This window comes from Macaca fascicularis, chromosome 8 (genome assembly GCF_037993035.2).
Source record: "Macaca fascicularis isolate 582-1 chromosome 8, T2T-MFA8v1.1".
Classification (NCBI taxonomy): Eukaryota; Metazoa; Chordata; class Mammalia; order Primates; family Cercopithecidae; genus Macaca; species Macaca fascicularis.
In genome coordinates this window covers 70,524,008-70,541,569 of record NC_088382.1, presented here as the reverse complement: position 1 = coordinate 70,541,569, position 17,562 = coordinate 70,524,008, and the positions used below count along the sequence as shown (strand labels likewise).

Below are 17,562 nucleotides of genomic sequence, written 5' to 3'. Positions count from 1 at the left end.
TAGGTCAAGTCAAAAACTCAAAAGCCATAGTACTTGACTATATAGTTAGTGCAAAGTTTTAAAAATACCTCAGTTTTCCAGGCATTACATCATATTGTTGTCTTAGTTCACTCCCTCTGAATCCCACTTAAGTTGCTTAGGTTACTTAAGTATCTTTCTTTTTAATTTATGCCCCCTTTTTGTTTAGGGTTTGCATTGTAATCCTTATACTATTAAAAAACTTTCATATTTTAAACGTCTGCTTCCTATTTCTTATATAACCAATTTATTAATACAACGCCATAGTAAGAAAAATCTGTGTCATCTGTTGCTCTGACTAGGTCACTGCCCTTCACTGGCTCCCTACTGCTTAATGCCTCTAATTCAAAAATTGCTTATTCCCTGCTTTGATGTCTACCCACAATTCAATTCATCTAAAAATAATCATCTCATTTATTTCTGTTCCTTCTTGTTCATTATACTCCTGATTTTAAAGGTCACCCACCTACGATCATCAGAAACATCTCTTGTTTACATACTATGCTTTGTTTATTTTTTCTCACATTTGAACTATCAGCTCCTAGTGGTCGGCAACCAAATTTAAGCCACCTGTCACTCATGCTCATCATGTTTCAGACACAAGGAAATAATCGGTAAAATAAAAGGATTAAAAATTATCTTTATTCTCCAAGTATTTTCCTCTTATTATTTCATACCTTGAATGGCAGAGTAACTATTTCCATCACAGAAAGACTAAAGCTTCCCTCCAATAGCTTCATAACCTTAAAAAGATTTAGTGAGATGATTTAAATGTGGAAAAGAATACCCAAGAAAGGCCTTCAGAGAATATAATGGTTTCTTCTCTACACAAACAAGCAATGTTTACCTTTTTATAATGTAAATATCACTTAAGTATTTTCTCTTAACAGCAAATCTCACTTTCTATTAAAAGAACACTCTAAAATCTATACAGTGTAATGATGTTTTACATTATAGTTTTACAGCTTTTTTGAGGTGTAATAGACATAAAAGAAGTTGTACTTAAAAGCAAAATTTGTTTAGTTTTAAGATATGTATGCCTGTGAAGCCATCCGTTTCCCAAACGTTTCCTCAGACTCCACTGTAATCCATCCCTTCTTGCCACTGCATCCTAGGCAGCTGATGATCCGCTCTCTGCCACTACAGATTAGTCCGCATTTACTAGGATTTTTATATAAACGTAATCACATGGTATTTTTGGTCTGAGTTTTTTACTCTGTAATTATTTTGAGAATCATCCATTTTGCTGCATGTATCAATAGTTCATTCCTCTTTATAGCTGAGCCGTAGTCTGTGGTAAGGCTATATCACTATTTTTCCATTCATCTGTTAATTGATATTTGAGTTGTTTCCAGTTTGGGGCTATTACAAATAAAGCTGGTATGAGTATTTGTACATAATTCTGTGGACATATGAAGACATATTTATGTTGTGTAAACATCTGGGAGTAAAATGGCTAGGAAATACAGATGTGTGTTTAATTTCTTTTTTTGAGACAGGGTCTTGCTTTGTGGCCTAGCCTGGAATACAGTGGCGTGATCACGGTTCTCTGCAGCCTCGACCTCTCAGGCTTAAATGATCCTACCCCCTCAGCCTCTGGAGTAGTAGCTGGGACTTTAAGTATGCACCACCATGTTCTGCTACTTATTTTAAAAATTTATTATTTTTGTATAGACGAAGTCTCCCTACATTGCCCAGGCTGGTGTCAAACTACTAGGCTCAAGTAATCCTCCCGCCTCGGCCTGCTAATTTCTAAAGAAACTACCAAATTGTTTTCCAAAGTGATTGTATCATTTTATGTTCCCATCAGTAGTATATCTTCTGTAGTGAACTGCTGGTTCAAATCTTTTGTTCATTTTTAAAAACTGGATGTCTTCTTATTAATGAATTATAAGCATTCTTCATATATTCTAGACATAAATCCTTTGTCAGTTATATGTTTCACAAATATTTCCTCTCAGTCTGTAGCTTGCCTCTTCATTTTTGTAACTGTTTTTCTTCAAATTTATTTATTTAAATTGATAGATAAAATTGCATATATTTATCATGCAGAACATATTGTTTTGAAGTATATATACACTGCAGAATGGCTAAATCTAGCTAATTTGCATTATTTCACAGTTATTTTTTGTGGTGAGAACACTTAACATCCACTCTTTCAGCATTTTTCCAGAATGCACTATATCACCATTAACCATGTCACGATGTTGTATAATAGTGTAACTGTCTTTTGAAGAACAAAGTTTTAAATTCAGTTAAACAGCAATTTATTGATTTTTTTCTGTTTAAAGTTCATGCTTTTTTCTGTCCCATTTAAGAAATGTTTGCCAAAATAGGGTCACTAAAATTTGTTTTCTTTAGAAATTTTAAGTAGTTTTAGCTCTTACACTTAGGTCTATGATCCACTTCCAGTTAATTTTTGTATATGGTATAATGTAAGGGTTGAGGTTCATATTTTTACACACGACTATTAACTGATTCAGCACCATTTGATGAAAAGATTACCCCTTCTTCAACTAAGTTAGCATCTCTGTCAAAAAATTAATATATCATATATATCATTAATATATCATGAATCTACTTCTGGAATTTCTTATTCAGCTCTGCTGATCTATGTCTGCTTATGCCAAACAATATTAAATTGATTATAGTATAATAAATCTTAAAATTTGTAGAATAGTAAATTCTCTTCAATATTGTGCCTCTTTGTCAAAGCTGATTTGGCTATTCGGTGGACTTTGCATTTTCATAGAACTTTAAAGTAAGCTTGTCAATATCTACACTCCGAAAAAAAGTCTGCCAACATTTGATAGTTTGATTAGGGTTACAATGAAACTTTTTTTTTCCCCTTGGAGACAGTCTCGCTTTTTTGCCCAAGCTGGAGTGCAGTTGGCGCAATCATAGCTCACTGCAACCTTGAGCTCCTGGATTCAAGCAATCCTCTCACCTCTGTTTTCTAAGTAGAGCTAAAGGCGTGTACCAGCAAGCCTAGCTAGTTTTTTTTTTAATTATTATTTTATTTTTTGTACAGACAAGATCTTGCTACATTCCCAGGTTTGTCTTGAACTCCTTGCCTCATGTGATCCTCCTGCCTTGGCCTCTCAAAGTGCTGGGATTACAGATCTGAACCACTGTACCTGGCCTTCAATGAATTTTTACATAAATTTGAGAAGACATCTTATATTTAGTCTTACAATCCATGAACATGGTTATATCTCTTTATTTATTTAGTCTGTTTACAATATTCTCTTTATCTTTTTATTTATAGTGATGTCAACCTTTCTTTCCTGATATTGCTAATGTTTGTCTTTTTCCCTGATCAGTATCTATTTTATTTTATCTTCTGAAGAACTAGCTTTTGGTTTCATTGGTTTTCTCTTTCTCTTTTTTTTCACAGGCAGGAGGCTTTCCTTGAGTTTGATTTGCTCTTATTCCAGTTTCTTAAGGCAAAAAAATTATGCTATTTTCTTTGTTTTTTTTTTTGAGACAAAGTCTTGCTCAGTTGCCCAGGCTGGAGGAGTACAGTGGCATGAACAGAGTTCACTGCAGCCTCAACTGGGCTCAAGTGATTATCCCACCTCAGCCTCCCGAGTATCTGGAACCACAGGAATGCACCATCATGTCTGGCTAAATTTTATAATTTTTTGTAGAGATTGAGTCTCCCTGTGTTGCCCAGGCTGATCTTGAACTCCTGGGATCAAGCAATCCTCCACCTGGGCCTCCCAAACTGTTGGGATCACAGGTGTGAGCCACTGTACCTGGCCTAGGCTGTTCATTTAAATATTTTCTTAATAGTACTATTTTAATTGCATCTCACACATTTTCAAAGATTGCAGAGAGAGAAGTTAACTTGTGGGAATAAATGCAAATAATTCCTGTCCATGGAAACGCAGACTGTGTCCTGTGGAATAAAATTAATACCCGGTTAATATTGTTCAGTTTTGCATCCATCTTGTAAATGCATTTCAGTATTCCTTATTTGATTATAAATGTGTGGTACTTTGAGTTCCCTTCTGAACTGGTTGAAATATCTTACCAGTTTCCTTATCTTGTTAATTAATGAGATAAAAGTTTCTAGATGTCCTCATTATCACATAAGTCATGATTTTGCCTATCTAATATTAATATAACCCTAAAGAAGGAATGGGCTGGGTATGGTGGCTTATACCTGTAACCCCACTACTTTTGGAGGCCCAGGTAGGAGAATCACTTGAGGTTAGGAGCCTGAGACCAGCTTGGGCACAAAGTGAGACCCTTACTTTATAAGAAATAAAAAGACTAACTGGGGGTGGTCATGCATGCCTATAGTCTCAGCTACTTGGGAGGCTGAGGCAGGAGGATTCCCTTGAGCCCAGGAGGCCGAGCTGCAGTAAGCCATGATCACACCACTGCACTCCAGCCTGGGTAATAGAGATCCTGTCTCAAACAAAAGAAACAAAACAAAATAAAACAAAAAGAATGGTGCCTAGCATTTTGAAAATACTAATATTTTCTTACCACTGTAAGTTTCTACAAAAATTAGTGAAAACTTTCCCATACTCTTGGAAGTTTATGGAAACTGGTCAAGCAAGAAGGTTTTCTCATATTTTAAATGGACAGCACAAAGATGTTCAATCCACCTGCTCAAATAATCAGTAGGTTTTAACTTTATATCAGGAATCTGATAAAACTCCTTCAGATTACTTTTTAAAGTACTTCTTTACACAAAAACTATTTCAAATAATAACAGTAATAATTTCCAAGAAAGTTTATTATCATCATTTTAAAAATCAAAAGAAACACCTTAGAATTTCTGAAATTTTATAACTTAAGAGGCTGGTAACTCACAGTTGAACACATGTTAAGGAAAGTAGTCAAATAAACAGTACAGTCTTCATCACTAATGCAATGTAAACTCTAAATTAGCCTTTTTACCTTTTATTTCCAATAAGCATAATGACCATGTTGGAATTGGAATGCTGGCGGGCATCTTCTAACCAGGTTGTCAAGTGGTTGAATGTATCTCTCCTAAACATAAATAATAATTTAATTACTATGTTCAAAGCATTTCCCTCAGTATACAACGAACAATATACACATTATTAAAAGAGAACCATTTTTAGCCACATCCACTTATGTAACGAGAAGTAGTTTTAAGCACCATATCTGCGTTTAGAGTTCACTGATTACATTTCAGTTTATAAATTTAATGTAATCACACTTCAGAAAATTCCAATGAATAAATAATATTGCCAATTTCAATTTGAATGTGCTAATTCAAATAAAAACAATTCAGGTGCAGGTTTCTGTAGTAAATTTAAATTGGACTCAAGACGCAGTTTTAAAGGTGAGTAGCCAGGGCAGAAAGGCTAAGCTGTTCTTTCATCACTGTTAACCACATTTATTTAGAAAAATTCTCTGTATCGACTACTGAATTGCAAAGTTTTCAAGTTCTCACCGTGTAATATCGTAAACTAGTAAAGCTCCTGCTGCACCTCTGTAATACGACCTTGTGATGGAACGAAAGGATTCTTGCCCTGCCTGTGACGAAAGAAAAGGTTGGAGAGTTTCCTTTAATACAATGTCCTCTATATTTTCATATTATTCATATACAGAATACAGGCAGGTAGGGAAGGAGTGCATAAAGGGAGAGAAGAAAACTTAACTTCATCAGTCTTAGGAAAAAGTTACAAAATACCACTATTGCTCAAGATTGCTCAAGTCAACCAGACGCACATGTAGTGCACACACAGTCGCTCCTGCAACCTCTCCACCCCGCAAGACCTCTAAACCCTTTTTGGCAATCCCTGACAACCCAATTTACTGAATGGCTTCACAATACATGAATCATTATTAAAGGACAGAATGGACTCCTAGCAACTAAGCTCTGAAGACAAATTTGAAAGGAAGCAAATAACCCAGAGCCTCACATTTGAATTCAATAACCCACTCCCTGGGGCAGCTGTTGACACTAGAATAAATAAAGCCCATTGTAAATAAATGATGAATGACATCTTTACGCCCACCATCTGCTGGTGTAAAGGTTGTTGGAAGGCCAAGGATGCAGATTTTATCAGTTATATCATAAACTGCAGTGAGCTTTCAACAGTCATCAAATGGAATTCTTTGAGCAATCATTTTATTATGAAAAACAAAATGGTTCTGAATTTAATTTATATAAGTTTTTTCTCCACACTTAATCAATTTTCTCTGTATTTGATACATAACGCTTGTCAAAAGGCAACAGGATGTAAAAGTCATCTTTACATCCACTTGTGAAACAGACACAAGAGATTATGCAAAGCTAGGTGATTTCTCTTTTACTCGTGGTACTAATTTCTGTTTTTTTAAGAATTGCTGGGGAGGAATGTGACTGTTGTCTCTGAGTTTAAAACTGGACAGCTCTTATAAGAAGTTATTTTTCATTTTTAATCCCTTCTTTTTCTATTTTTGCAAAAATGTAAGCATTTTAATTAAGTAAACGTAAAGCCAATTTTAACGATTTTTATATTCAAAATCCCCTAACTTGAAAAATATTGACGTTTACACATTCTGAGTTCTGATCTTGCAATGGAAGTATTTAGCCCTTCCCACCCTCAGAATGCGCATGTTTAACACTCAACATTCTACAATACCTTGCTCTTCTTGGCCCTTCTTCTACACTCCCTCCCTCCCTGACCCCCTGCATGTGGCTAAGTGTGTGCTAGGCACTGGGTCTGGCACATAGCAGGCATTCAGAGAAAGCCTGTTGAGTGAAAAAATGGAAACACAGGCCGGGCATGGTGGCTCATGCATGTAATCCCAGCACTTTGGGAGGCCATGGCTGGTGGATGGCTTGAGCCTGGGAGTTTAACCCATTTATGCCTAGTCTTCCATTATTGGAATGCTAAGCTTGTGGGAGTTATTTATATCCTACTGCTCAAGGTCACTGACAAGGTCTGATTTTTCACAAAAAAAATTTGCAACCTCCTGCATAAATGGGTTAAGACCAGCCTGGGCAACATGGCAAAACCCTGTCTCTACTAAAAATACAAAAATTAGCCCAGTGTGGTGGCACGCCAAGCTACTTGGGAGGCTGAGGGAGGAGGATCTTCTGAGCCCAGGTGAGAAGGTTGCCGTGAGATGTAACTGCACCACTGTACTCCAGCCTTGCTAACAGAGCAACACCTGGTCTCCAAAAACAGAAACAAAAACAAAAAACCAACAAAAAAGTGAAAGAAGAAATCCTAATGTCTTAGTTATACGCATAAAATAATCAGTACTCCATCCCATGTAGCTGAGTGGACATCTGTAAATCCTAACATGCTAAGATTCAATGCAAATAACTTCTCCCATGTGGAAACTAACAATTAGACCCTCTCTTGGCTAGGCAATTTTGGTAGTTAGAATAATATCATGCTAAATTAGATAGTGAGAGAGCCATCACATAAAAGGGCTTTATAAAAATAGCCAAATCATTTCACAGAGCTTAGGTTAAACTGAAGACAGCTGGGTATAGTGGCTCATGTCACTTTGGGAGGCTGAGGCAGGAGTATTGCTTGAGGCCAGGAGTTCAAAACCAGCCTGGCTAACATGGCGAGTCCCCATCCCTACAGAAAAATTTTCAAAATTAGCTGGGTGTTGTGGCTCACACATGCAGTCCCAGCCACTTGGGAGGCTGAAGCAGGAGGATCACTTGAGCCTAGGAGTTCAAGGCTACAGTGAGCTATAATCACACCACTGCACTCCAGCCTGGGCAACAGATGAGACCCTGTCTCTTAAAAAAAAAAAAAAAAAGAAAAACAACAACAACAACAACAACAAAACCCCAAAAAACTAGAAGATACCATGTTTTTATTTTAAATTCATTGTTTTTTAAAATTTTTTATTTTTATTTTTTTACAGAATTTTTTTTATAGAGACCAGGTTTTACCATGTTGCCCAGGGTGGTCTCAAACTACTGGACTTTAAGCAATCAACCTGCCTCGGTCTCCTAAAAGTGCTGGGGTTACAGGTGTGAGCCACTGTTTCAGGCCAAATTCACTGTTCTGAAGGCACGCTGGCAGGAAATATCTTCTTTCACTGCTTAGCACAGGAAAACTAAGGACTAGATCTTTAGGGATTAATTTCACTGTAAATCCTATGTATCAAGAAAGGATTCTGTGTTAGGTACAGTAGTTCCCCCCTTATTTGAGGTTTTGCTTTCTGAGGTTTCAGTTATTGGTGGTCAACTGCAGTCTGAAAATATTAAATGGAAAAGTCCAGAAATAATAATTCCTAAGTTTTAAATTGTACACTCTTCTGAGTAGTGTGATAAAAGTCTCCCACTGTCCTGCTGCTCTGTGCTCCTGGGGATGTGAACCATCCCTTTGTCCAGCCTATCGTCACTGTATACACTACACTACCTGCCTGGTAGTCACTTAGTACAGGCTGAGCACTCCTTATCCAAAATGCTTTGAACCAGAAGTGTTTCCGATTTTAGAATATTTGCATTACACTTATCAGTTGAGCATCCCTAATCTGAAAACGAAAATTCAAAATGCACCAAAGAGCATCTCCTCTGAGGGTCATGTGAAAGCTCAAGAGGTTTGGGATTTTCAAATTACGGTGCTTAAACTGCAGCTGTCTCTGTTATGGGATCGAAAAACTAGTATATATAGAGTTCAGCACTATCTGCAATTTCAGGCATCTTCTGGGGGTGTTAGCATCTATTCTTCATGGATAAGGAGGAAATACTGTAATACAAAAAAGATACGTATTTTGTTAGTTCAAAATAAAAATCAGGTTTACAGCTCAAATATCGCCCATGGCTGATCATTAAGCAAAGGTAAAGTCCTTTAAAACAATCTCTCCAGGGACATTCTGTGCGATGAATTAAAATGAACACATTGCTAGAAAAGCACTACTATAAGATCTAAAATTTCCAGTTTAGAGCCTAGATAAAAGAGTAAAAGACAAAATAAATTTAGGAAAAGGAGAAAGGCAAACTTTCATAACCATTCTCATTCCTTCTGAACTGTTTTGCAAAGAACAAAACATGTTCCAATATGGAAATAACTTACACAATAATCTACACTTCTGTTCATTACAAAATTAAACAAAAACTCGAGTAAATAAAAAAACACAATTCCCACTGAAGACTATGACTGTAGCTATGCATCTTAAGATCTATGGTTATTTTATAATAAATAAAGATGAATATTCAGAAGAGTTTACAAATTCTTGAGAACTTACTTATCTGAAAACTATCACAACTCTGGCCTATTCTCTTATGGCTTCTCTAACTATAAACAAACTGTTATAAAACAACTAACTGAATAAAGTTAGCCCAAAGGTTAACTACCTTGACGTATTAAAGCAAAGTAATCTGATTTTTAAAAAGTACCTTAGGCTGGGCACGGTGGCTCACACCTGTAATCCCAGCACTTTGGGAGGCCGAGACGGGCAGATCACAAGGTCAGGAGTTGGAGACCAGCCTGACCAACTGGTAAAAACCTCTCTCTACTAAAAAATACAAAAATTAGCTAGGTGTGGTGGTGCACACCTGTAATCCTAGCTACTCCTACTCGGGAGGCTGGGGCAGGAGAATCACTTGAAGCCAGGAGGCGGAGACTGCAGTGAGCCAAGATCATGCCATTGCACTCCAGCCTAGGCAACAGAGCGACGCTGTGTCTTGGAGGGGGAAAAAAAAAGTACTTTAATATATAACTATCCAAACTCGGCTGACCTACATTGTTTTAAGTGAAACTTTTTGTTAACTTAGGGCTGGGCGTGGTGGCTCATGCCTATAATCCCAGCACTTTGGGAGGCCAAGGCGGGCAGATCACGAGGTCAGGAGATTGAGACCATCCTGGCTAACACGGTGAAACCCCGTCTCTGCTAAAAATACAAAAAATTAGGCGGGCGTGGCGGTGGGCGCCTGTAGCCCCAGCTACTCGGGAGGCTGAGGCAGGAGAATGGCGTGAACCCGGGAGGCGGAGCTTGCAGTGAGCCGAGATTGTGCCACTGCACTCCAGCCCGGGTGAGAGAGCGAGACTCCGTCTCAAAAAAAAAAAAAAAAAAAAAAGTTAACTTAGGAACTGTGAATATTGTGTTTGATCCTCTTCACTACATCACTATAAACTGTTGGTTAAAGGGGATTTTGGAAGCTTGAAACCAAACAGGATACAAAATTCTTTGTATGTAATAGTCAGATTCCTGATAGTAGCTTAGAGTGTAAAGAAAAACACATTTAATCAAACAGGAATGATGCCTAAGTGAACAGCACCACAAAACAAACTTGGGGTGGAATGGCCAGAGTGGACAGTAAGTTCTCTTGGCTCACAACATAACTGTTAGATTTACTTAAAAATCCGCAAGATTAGCTAGGTGTGGTGGGTCACGCCTATAATCCCAGCACTTTGGGAGGCCGAGGCGGACAGATCACCTGAGGTCAGGAGCTCGAGACCAGCCTGGCCAACATGGTGAAACCCCGTCTCTACAAAAAATACAAAATTAGCCAGGCGTGGTGGCATGTGCCTACAATCCCAGCTATTCTGGAGGCTGAGGCAGGAGAATCACTTCAACCCAGGAGGCGGAGGCTGCAGTGAGCTGAGATTGCGCCACGGCACTCTAGCCTGGGCGACAGAGCTGGACTCTGTCTCCAGAACAAAACAAAACAAAACAAAACAATTCACAAAATACTCAGACATACAAAAAAGTAAAGCAGAACAAGTCTGCCTAAGAGATAAAGAACATGCTCATTTTTAGTGATGCTTAATATTAAATCAGAGTCATGGAACATCTGTGCAAAAGAAGTCTTACACCTTCATCTTTCATGTGAGGATTGCCAAATCAAAATTGATCCTTTGCATCATAATTTTAAAACTTATTTCTAACTGCCAGATAAAAAATCCCCCAAATTGGCTTTCCCATGCATCTAAATCTTTTGGTGAATAGCAGTATTTGTAGTAACCATGCTGGCAACTAGTAGTCATCTTTACCTCTTCTTCCTCTTCTACTCCTATAAAATATAACTTTATACATATTAAGCTATAGTTCAAAAATCTCTAACTACCCTGAATTAAAGTCCTAAGCTCTTGAGAATCAGATCTCTATTTATCTCACATGAATTTTTTCTTATTCAATCAAAGTCTTATTCATACAAGTCCATTTTTTTCTACTGATATCTTGTCTATAGTCTGAAAATTCCTGCTTTTGTGCCTCTGCTTAACTCCTTGCCTGAAAAACTATTTTCTTCTCTCTCCACCTATCCAATTTCCATTTCCTTTGAGGACCAGCTCAAGTCCCTAATTCTTTCACAAAGCTGGGAAAACTTGTCTACCACAGCCCATAGTTATCCTTTTCTCCTCACAAATCCAAAAGCACTTTCATGTGGTCATTTGGTTCTAATACTATTGATTAGACACAATGAACATACTATTCAATGCTTATCTTTTTTCCTCTTCAGTTATCCTTGAGGGATAGCTTAACTCAGAGTACTAAAGTATATTTATAGTAGGCACTCAAATATGTTACCTGGATTGATCCCAAAGAGCCAATAAAGTGAGAAAATTAAGATTTGTGAGAATCAGTGTTAGAGTAATACTTCTCTTACTTGCATTGCTAGTTATTTATCAAACAACTCCAGCTATGTAGAACACAGATGAGAACCAAAAGAAGGAAAGAAGGATTTCTAAACAGCCAAATAAACTGTCCCTTGCCCAAGCATTAAATCTCCGGTACTTTACTTAAAAGACTCAACTTAAAAATTCAGACCTCTACCAAGGAACTGCTATCATTGAGAGGAAAGATTTTGAAATCTACATGCATGTCCAAAACTTCTATTCTGGGTGACAGTAAGATCAGTAAGAATCAAAGTGATTTTTTGGCTGTCTTAGTGTCCACAGCAAGGGTGGTGAAAAAGTCAACCTGCACTATTTAGCCGTGGGATCCTGAGAAAAGTAACAATGGGTGGAAATACCTAGAAAAAACAGCAGAAGTTGAATGCTTTAAAAAATTTGAGGATATTTACTTTGGAAAAAAGGCTTAGCTGGGCGCAGTGGCTCACGCTGTAATCCCAGAACTTTGGAAGGCCAAGGTGGGCAGATTGCTTGAGCCCTGGAGTTTCTGACCAGCCTTGGGAACATGGCAAAATCCCATCTCTACAAAATTAAAAAAAAATTAGCTGGGAGTGGTGGCGTGTGCCTGTAGTCCCAGGTAATGGGGAAGCTGAGGTGAGAGGATCACTTGAGCTCAGGAGGTGGAGGCTGTGGTGAGCTGTGATCACACCACTGCACTCCAGCCTGGGCAACAGAGCAAGATCCTGTCTCAAAAAAAAAAAAAAAAAAAAAAAAAGAAAAAAAAAGACAAAATAGGATATGATCACCGATGTCCGAATTCTTTTAGTGCTGCCATGTAAGAAAAACTGGAGACCACAGGTGGGAGGTAATCGCTAAAGTACAATGAAATGTCTAAGACAGTTTCCTGTCCCTGTAGTTCTTCAAGAAAATGTCGATGAATTGCTGCCTAAGGAGGCACAACAGTTGGAGCTCTAAGCCACTCAACTCCTAGCTGTGAGGATGATGGGGGAGAGGAAGGAAGTGACAGTAATGGGAACAGAGAGGAAAGGCAGAAGTGGAGGCAGGATTGTTTCCAGCCTTCAGGATTCCAGGTCCTCTCCCTGGCTCACTGCATCTGGTCATCCATCCTTACTGATGCATTCAAACAAAACAATATTCAATTTTTAGAAACAATATGTCAAGAGTATAAAGTAACACTTTTTTTTTTCAAAGGAGAAAAAAATGTGATTTGCTGAGAAGAAACTTTTAGCATGTTAGTTTTCATATAATTTTGTCAAAAGTCTCACTAACTCTTACTTGATATAAGATATGTAAAACAAATATTTCCAGGGAAGCTGAGTAGATAAATGAACTGAACTAAAACATTCATATTACAAATTTTTTTGGAGGGGCTGGGAAATCAAATGTATTTGGATATGCTGAAAGGCAACTGAAAGAGTGATAGAAGGCAAGAGAAAAAGTAAGAGAAAAAGAACAAGAGCAGGATGAGGCAGTAATGGCTTGGGTCTAACAGTGAGAACACACCTCTGCCTTTTTTCTGCCAATGAACAGAACCGGGGGCAACATATGTTTTTTCTCTGAATTCCCCTGGCAGAAGAAGAATATTTACAGTTTGGCTTTGGCTTTTAATAAATGAAAAAAAAGTAACTCAGTACAGGGCCAAGTGTCAGTGCTTTAAGGGAGGCACTGATAGACTTTTTTTTTGAGACAGAGTCTTGCTCTGTTGCCCAGGCTGGAGTGCAGTGGCATGATCTTGACTCACTGCAAGTTCCACCTCCAGGGTTCATGCCATTCTCCTGCCTCAGCCTCCCGAGTAGCTGGGACTACAGGCACCTGCCACCACGCCCGGCTAATTTTTTGTATTTTTAGTAGAGACGGGGTTTCACCGTGTTAGCCAGGATGGTCTCGATCTACTGACCTCGTGATTCGTCTGCCTCAGCCTCCCAAAGTGCTGGGATTACAGGCGTGAGCCACACTGATAGACTCTTATCACTGCTTCCAGCTGTGAAATTGATTGACGGCCTTAAGGCCTCCAAGGAGTATATGCTGTCAGCTATCCTAACTATTTGCAAAAGAAAGCAAAGGTGGTGGATGTGAAAATTTTGCAAGGAAAACTCCTTAAATTTTTTGAAGATAAAAATGACAAACATCCTGTAGGCCAGGTGCAGTGGCTCACGCCTGTAATCCTAGCACTTTGGGAGGCCGAGGCAGGTGGATCACCTGAGGTCAGGAGTTCGGGACCAGCCTAATCAACATGGAGAAACCCTGTCTCTACTAAAAATACAAAATTAGCCAGGCCTGTAATCCCAGCTACTTGGGAGACTGAGGCAGGAGAATCACTTGAACCCAGGAGGCAGAGGTTGCAGTGAGCTGAGATTGCACCATTGGACTCCAGCCTGGGCAACAAGAGTAAAACATCGTCTAAAAAAAAAAAAAAAGACTAAGATACTAAGAAAACTTCAGTTCTATAAGGCTGATGAAACAAATAACAACATTTGGCTAATTTTCCCCTGAAGGACTCTAGGATGGTTTTGTAAACATCTTGGGCCATGAACAGACGTAACCCTTGCTACCAAAAATGCAAATGGCTATCCAAATGTATAGACACACATTAATGGTACGGAAAATCCTGTTTCACTCAGATATAAACTAAATGTGAGACCAATCTTAATGTGTATTAGATTACATTTATTAAAAAGTTTTGGAAGTTGGGTATGAAAGTAAGAATAAAGTCAATGAAAATAAGAGAAAAGCCTGACCAGCCTGGGAAACATAACGAGATTCCATCTCTACAAAAAATTTAAAAAATTAGCTGCACATGGTGGGATGCACGTGTAGTCCCAGCTACTCAAGAGGCTGAGGTGGGAGGATTGCTTGAGGCCAGGCGTTTGAGGCTGCAGTGAGCTGTGATCTGCCGCTACACTCAAGCCTGGGCAGCAGAGTAAGACGTCTCAAAACCAAAACCAAAAACAAAGAAAAAAACCCAACAAAAGAGGAAAACTTGTAAGAAAGACAAAGACTCAAGAAACAACCTCCAAAAGAAATAAGTTAAATTATTTTAAACAGTCCTTTAAATCTGGATCAGGCCATTCGTTCGGGAGCTCTCCATGTAGAAGTTGGAAGTGGTTGAATTCTTTCTTGGGCGTTATGATGTCTTTAAAGGGACCACAGTCTCTCTCAGAAATAGAGGAAAGAAAATGAGCCCTCTGCCCTCCTAGAGGAACACAAAGACGGGTTTTTCTTCTATTCCCTTCTCATACTGTCCAGCAAAAGAAATTATTTTAGATTTCTTTTGTAAGTTTATTGTTGTGCAAAGAAATCAACTCAAGCAAAAACAAAAACAAAAAAACACCCACAAAAAACCAGGCTTCTATCAAAAGAATGCATGATGAGTTAATCTACAAAACAGACAACTAGGAAATGAATGGCTTACTCAAGTTTCAAAAAACAAAGATTATTTAAGGGACTACTTTAAGAATAGAAGAACAAGTGAATAAAATAACCTACAGACAATGAAGTGGTTTATGCCCAAAATATCACATAATTATCATTACTATATTAACCTTTCCTTTTCAAAACTATGTACTTTAATTTAGTAGATGACATCTCCTGAACACATCCAGTGACCCTACAAGTTGCTTAGACAGAATGAGATTCTCTATTCATTCATTAAAATTTACCAAATGCTGTATGTATCAGTCACCAAGCTAAGAATGCAGGATACAAAGCTGCCTAAGATATAGGTGGATCCTTCCCTCATAATGCTTATTCTGAGAAGGGTAACAAATGTGAACAAAAAGCTATGACAATGGGACCAGAACTACAAGAGATATATGCACAAAATACTACGGGAAGAATAAGTTATTCCCATGAGGGTCAAAAAGGCTTCAAAAAGAGCTGATATCTTAGTTGCCTTAAATGGAAAAGAAAAAAAAAGGCACTTCAAGCAATGCAAGTATTTATGCAAAAATATAAGAAATGAAAAATATGTTTATTGAAGAATAACAGTAGTCTGGTTCACACTACACAGTGCAAAGATGTGTGTTACACAAGGTTATAAGCTAAAAAGAGTAACTTAGTTTATGTAAATCAGTTCTGAATAAGAGACAGAAACTCAGCCGGGTGTGGTGGTGCACGCCTGTAGTCCCAGCTATTCAGGAGACTGAAGTGGGAGGACTACTTGAGCCCAGGAGTTCCAGGCTGCAGCGAGCTATGATTGCGCCACTGCACTACAGCCTGGGTGACAGACACCCTGTCTCAAAAACAAGAAGAGAGAAACTCTTTTAATACAGAAGTAGAATATACTTCTTTTTGGTTGGAGATTATTAATTTTAAATTTCTAGGAAAAAAGGGACTTTGTGTATTTTATTTTCCTCTTTTCCACACAGTTTTGAGATGTTGCCTGAGAGAATGCAAATCAAAAGTTTTGAGATGCTTTAGGCTCACATGGGAAATCCCTAAGAAATAGTAAAAGTGTGAATCTTCACTGAGGAAGAAGAGGCAAAAAAGCACAAGAACCAAGAGTTGAGTGGACAATTCAAGGACAGGACAAGACAGACATGTAGGGTTATCATTTAGGGGACAACTGTGACACATAGGAAGATCAGGAAACCCAGGTCCCACAGCAGCCTTCAGTAACTTGCTTGGTCTAGGGAATCCAGTCTGTGAGACTGGATGTTCTCTAAGGTTCCTTCTTTCAATGGCTACTACACATGACAAGTGAGAAACTAAGACTGAGTGACTGAAGAAAAATAGGCCACAGGTATATGATGATTTATATCTCATTTACTGGTTTAGAGAATATGGTCTTTGACACAACAGACCTTTCAGGTTTTCTTAACTGGGGTTCTGTGAAGAATTATCTCCTAATGCCCTAAAGCAGTGGTTCTCAAAGTGTGATCCGAGGATTCTGGGAATTCCTCAGACTCTTTAAGGGTCCATGTGGTCCTCCATTTCCCAACTGACTATTTGTGTGAGGCTGGATTTTCTTAACATACTTCAATTAAACAACATATGTAAGGCTCAGTGCAGAAGCAGATATGAGAATCCAGTGTCTTCTATTAGGCAGACAGATATCACTAGTCTCACTAGAAAAATGTAGTTGTTTGTTTTGGAAAATATAGTTTCCATTACAATTGTATTATTTACCCTAACAAGTGATTTATTAATTTAAAATGAATTAATGATTGAATATTTGATACGTTTCCCATTTTCAATTTCTAATATGGTAAATACTAATACCTTTAAGCCATATAAGCTAGAGCTCTTTGGGGGTCTTCATTAATTTTTAAAAGTATAAAGCAGTTCTGAAACAAAATGGTTTGAAAATTGCTACTTTAAGCCACCCAATGTATATATACAGTCACTTCACTTTTATGCATCTAAAATGGGAGAATAGAGAAAACAGTCACTCAAATCATTTTCTGGATATTATGGTTCAGATGAGGAATCACGATTAAAAACAACATTGTATGGCATATAATAGGTACTCAATGAACAAGGGTATGACAGAATTAGGATAATGGATTAAGAGCAACATGACTTCAAGTTGTTAGGACCAAAATATTTAAAATAATAAGCTTGAAGAATAAGTTATTGTATAATATTGATATTGTTATTTTACTTCCTACGTGTACTTGAGACGCGCTGATTGTTTTTCTTAAAAATACAGTTTCTAAAGCATTTCAATTTAGACCACATAACATGAGCATTCACTCAGATATGCTCACTAACACCAACACCCGGGGCCCATCTATTGAAAACAGCGCATAAGAAAAACCAATCTACTCCAGCACCACATTTCACCTCAAGGCTGCAGGAAGTTAGTGTCTAACAAACCATAACAGGCATATAATAACATTAAAACAAATGTACAATGTACTTTCATAAAGCAACTTTACTGAGATCACACAGTGCATTTTTCCTATACTTACCGTATCCCATATCTGAAGTTTTATCTGTTTCCCGTCAATAGTTATCATTCGAGCACCGAACTCTACACCTAAATGGAGTACAAAATGATTTG

General features: G+C 38.0%; 1 protein-coding gene across 3 annotated transcripts in view; it reads right to left on the bottom strand.

The window, feature by feature from the left end:
- Positions 1–17,562, bottom strand: part of RAB2A (RAB2A, member RAS oncogene family) — a 103,551-nt gene that overhangs the window by 32,516 nt on the left and 53,473 nt on the right. For 2 of the 3 annotated variants that reach the window (XM_045398305.2, XM_065519255.1), the window contains exons 3-5: positions 17,471–17,538; positions 5,456–5,538; positions 4,933–5,025 (exon numbers count right to left, since the gene is read on the bottom strand). In XM_045398305.2, the coding sequence (XP_045254240.1) occupies positions 4,933–5,025; positions 5,456–5,538; positions 17,471–17,538 (244 nt within the window). Of the gene's footprint in view, positions 1–3,273; positions 3,732–4,228; positions 5,026–5,455; positions 5,539–17,470; positions 17,539–17,562 lie in introns of those variants that run through there. The other variant, XR_012416441.1, reaches the window with a different exon arrangement.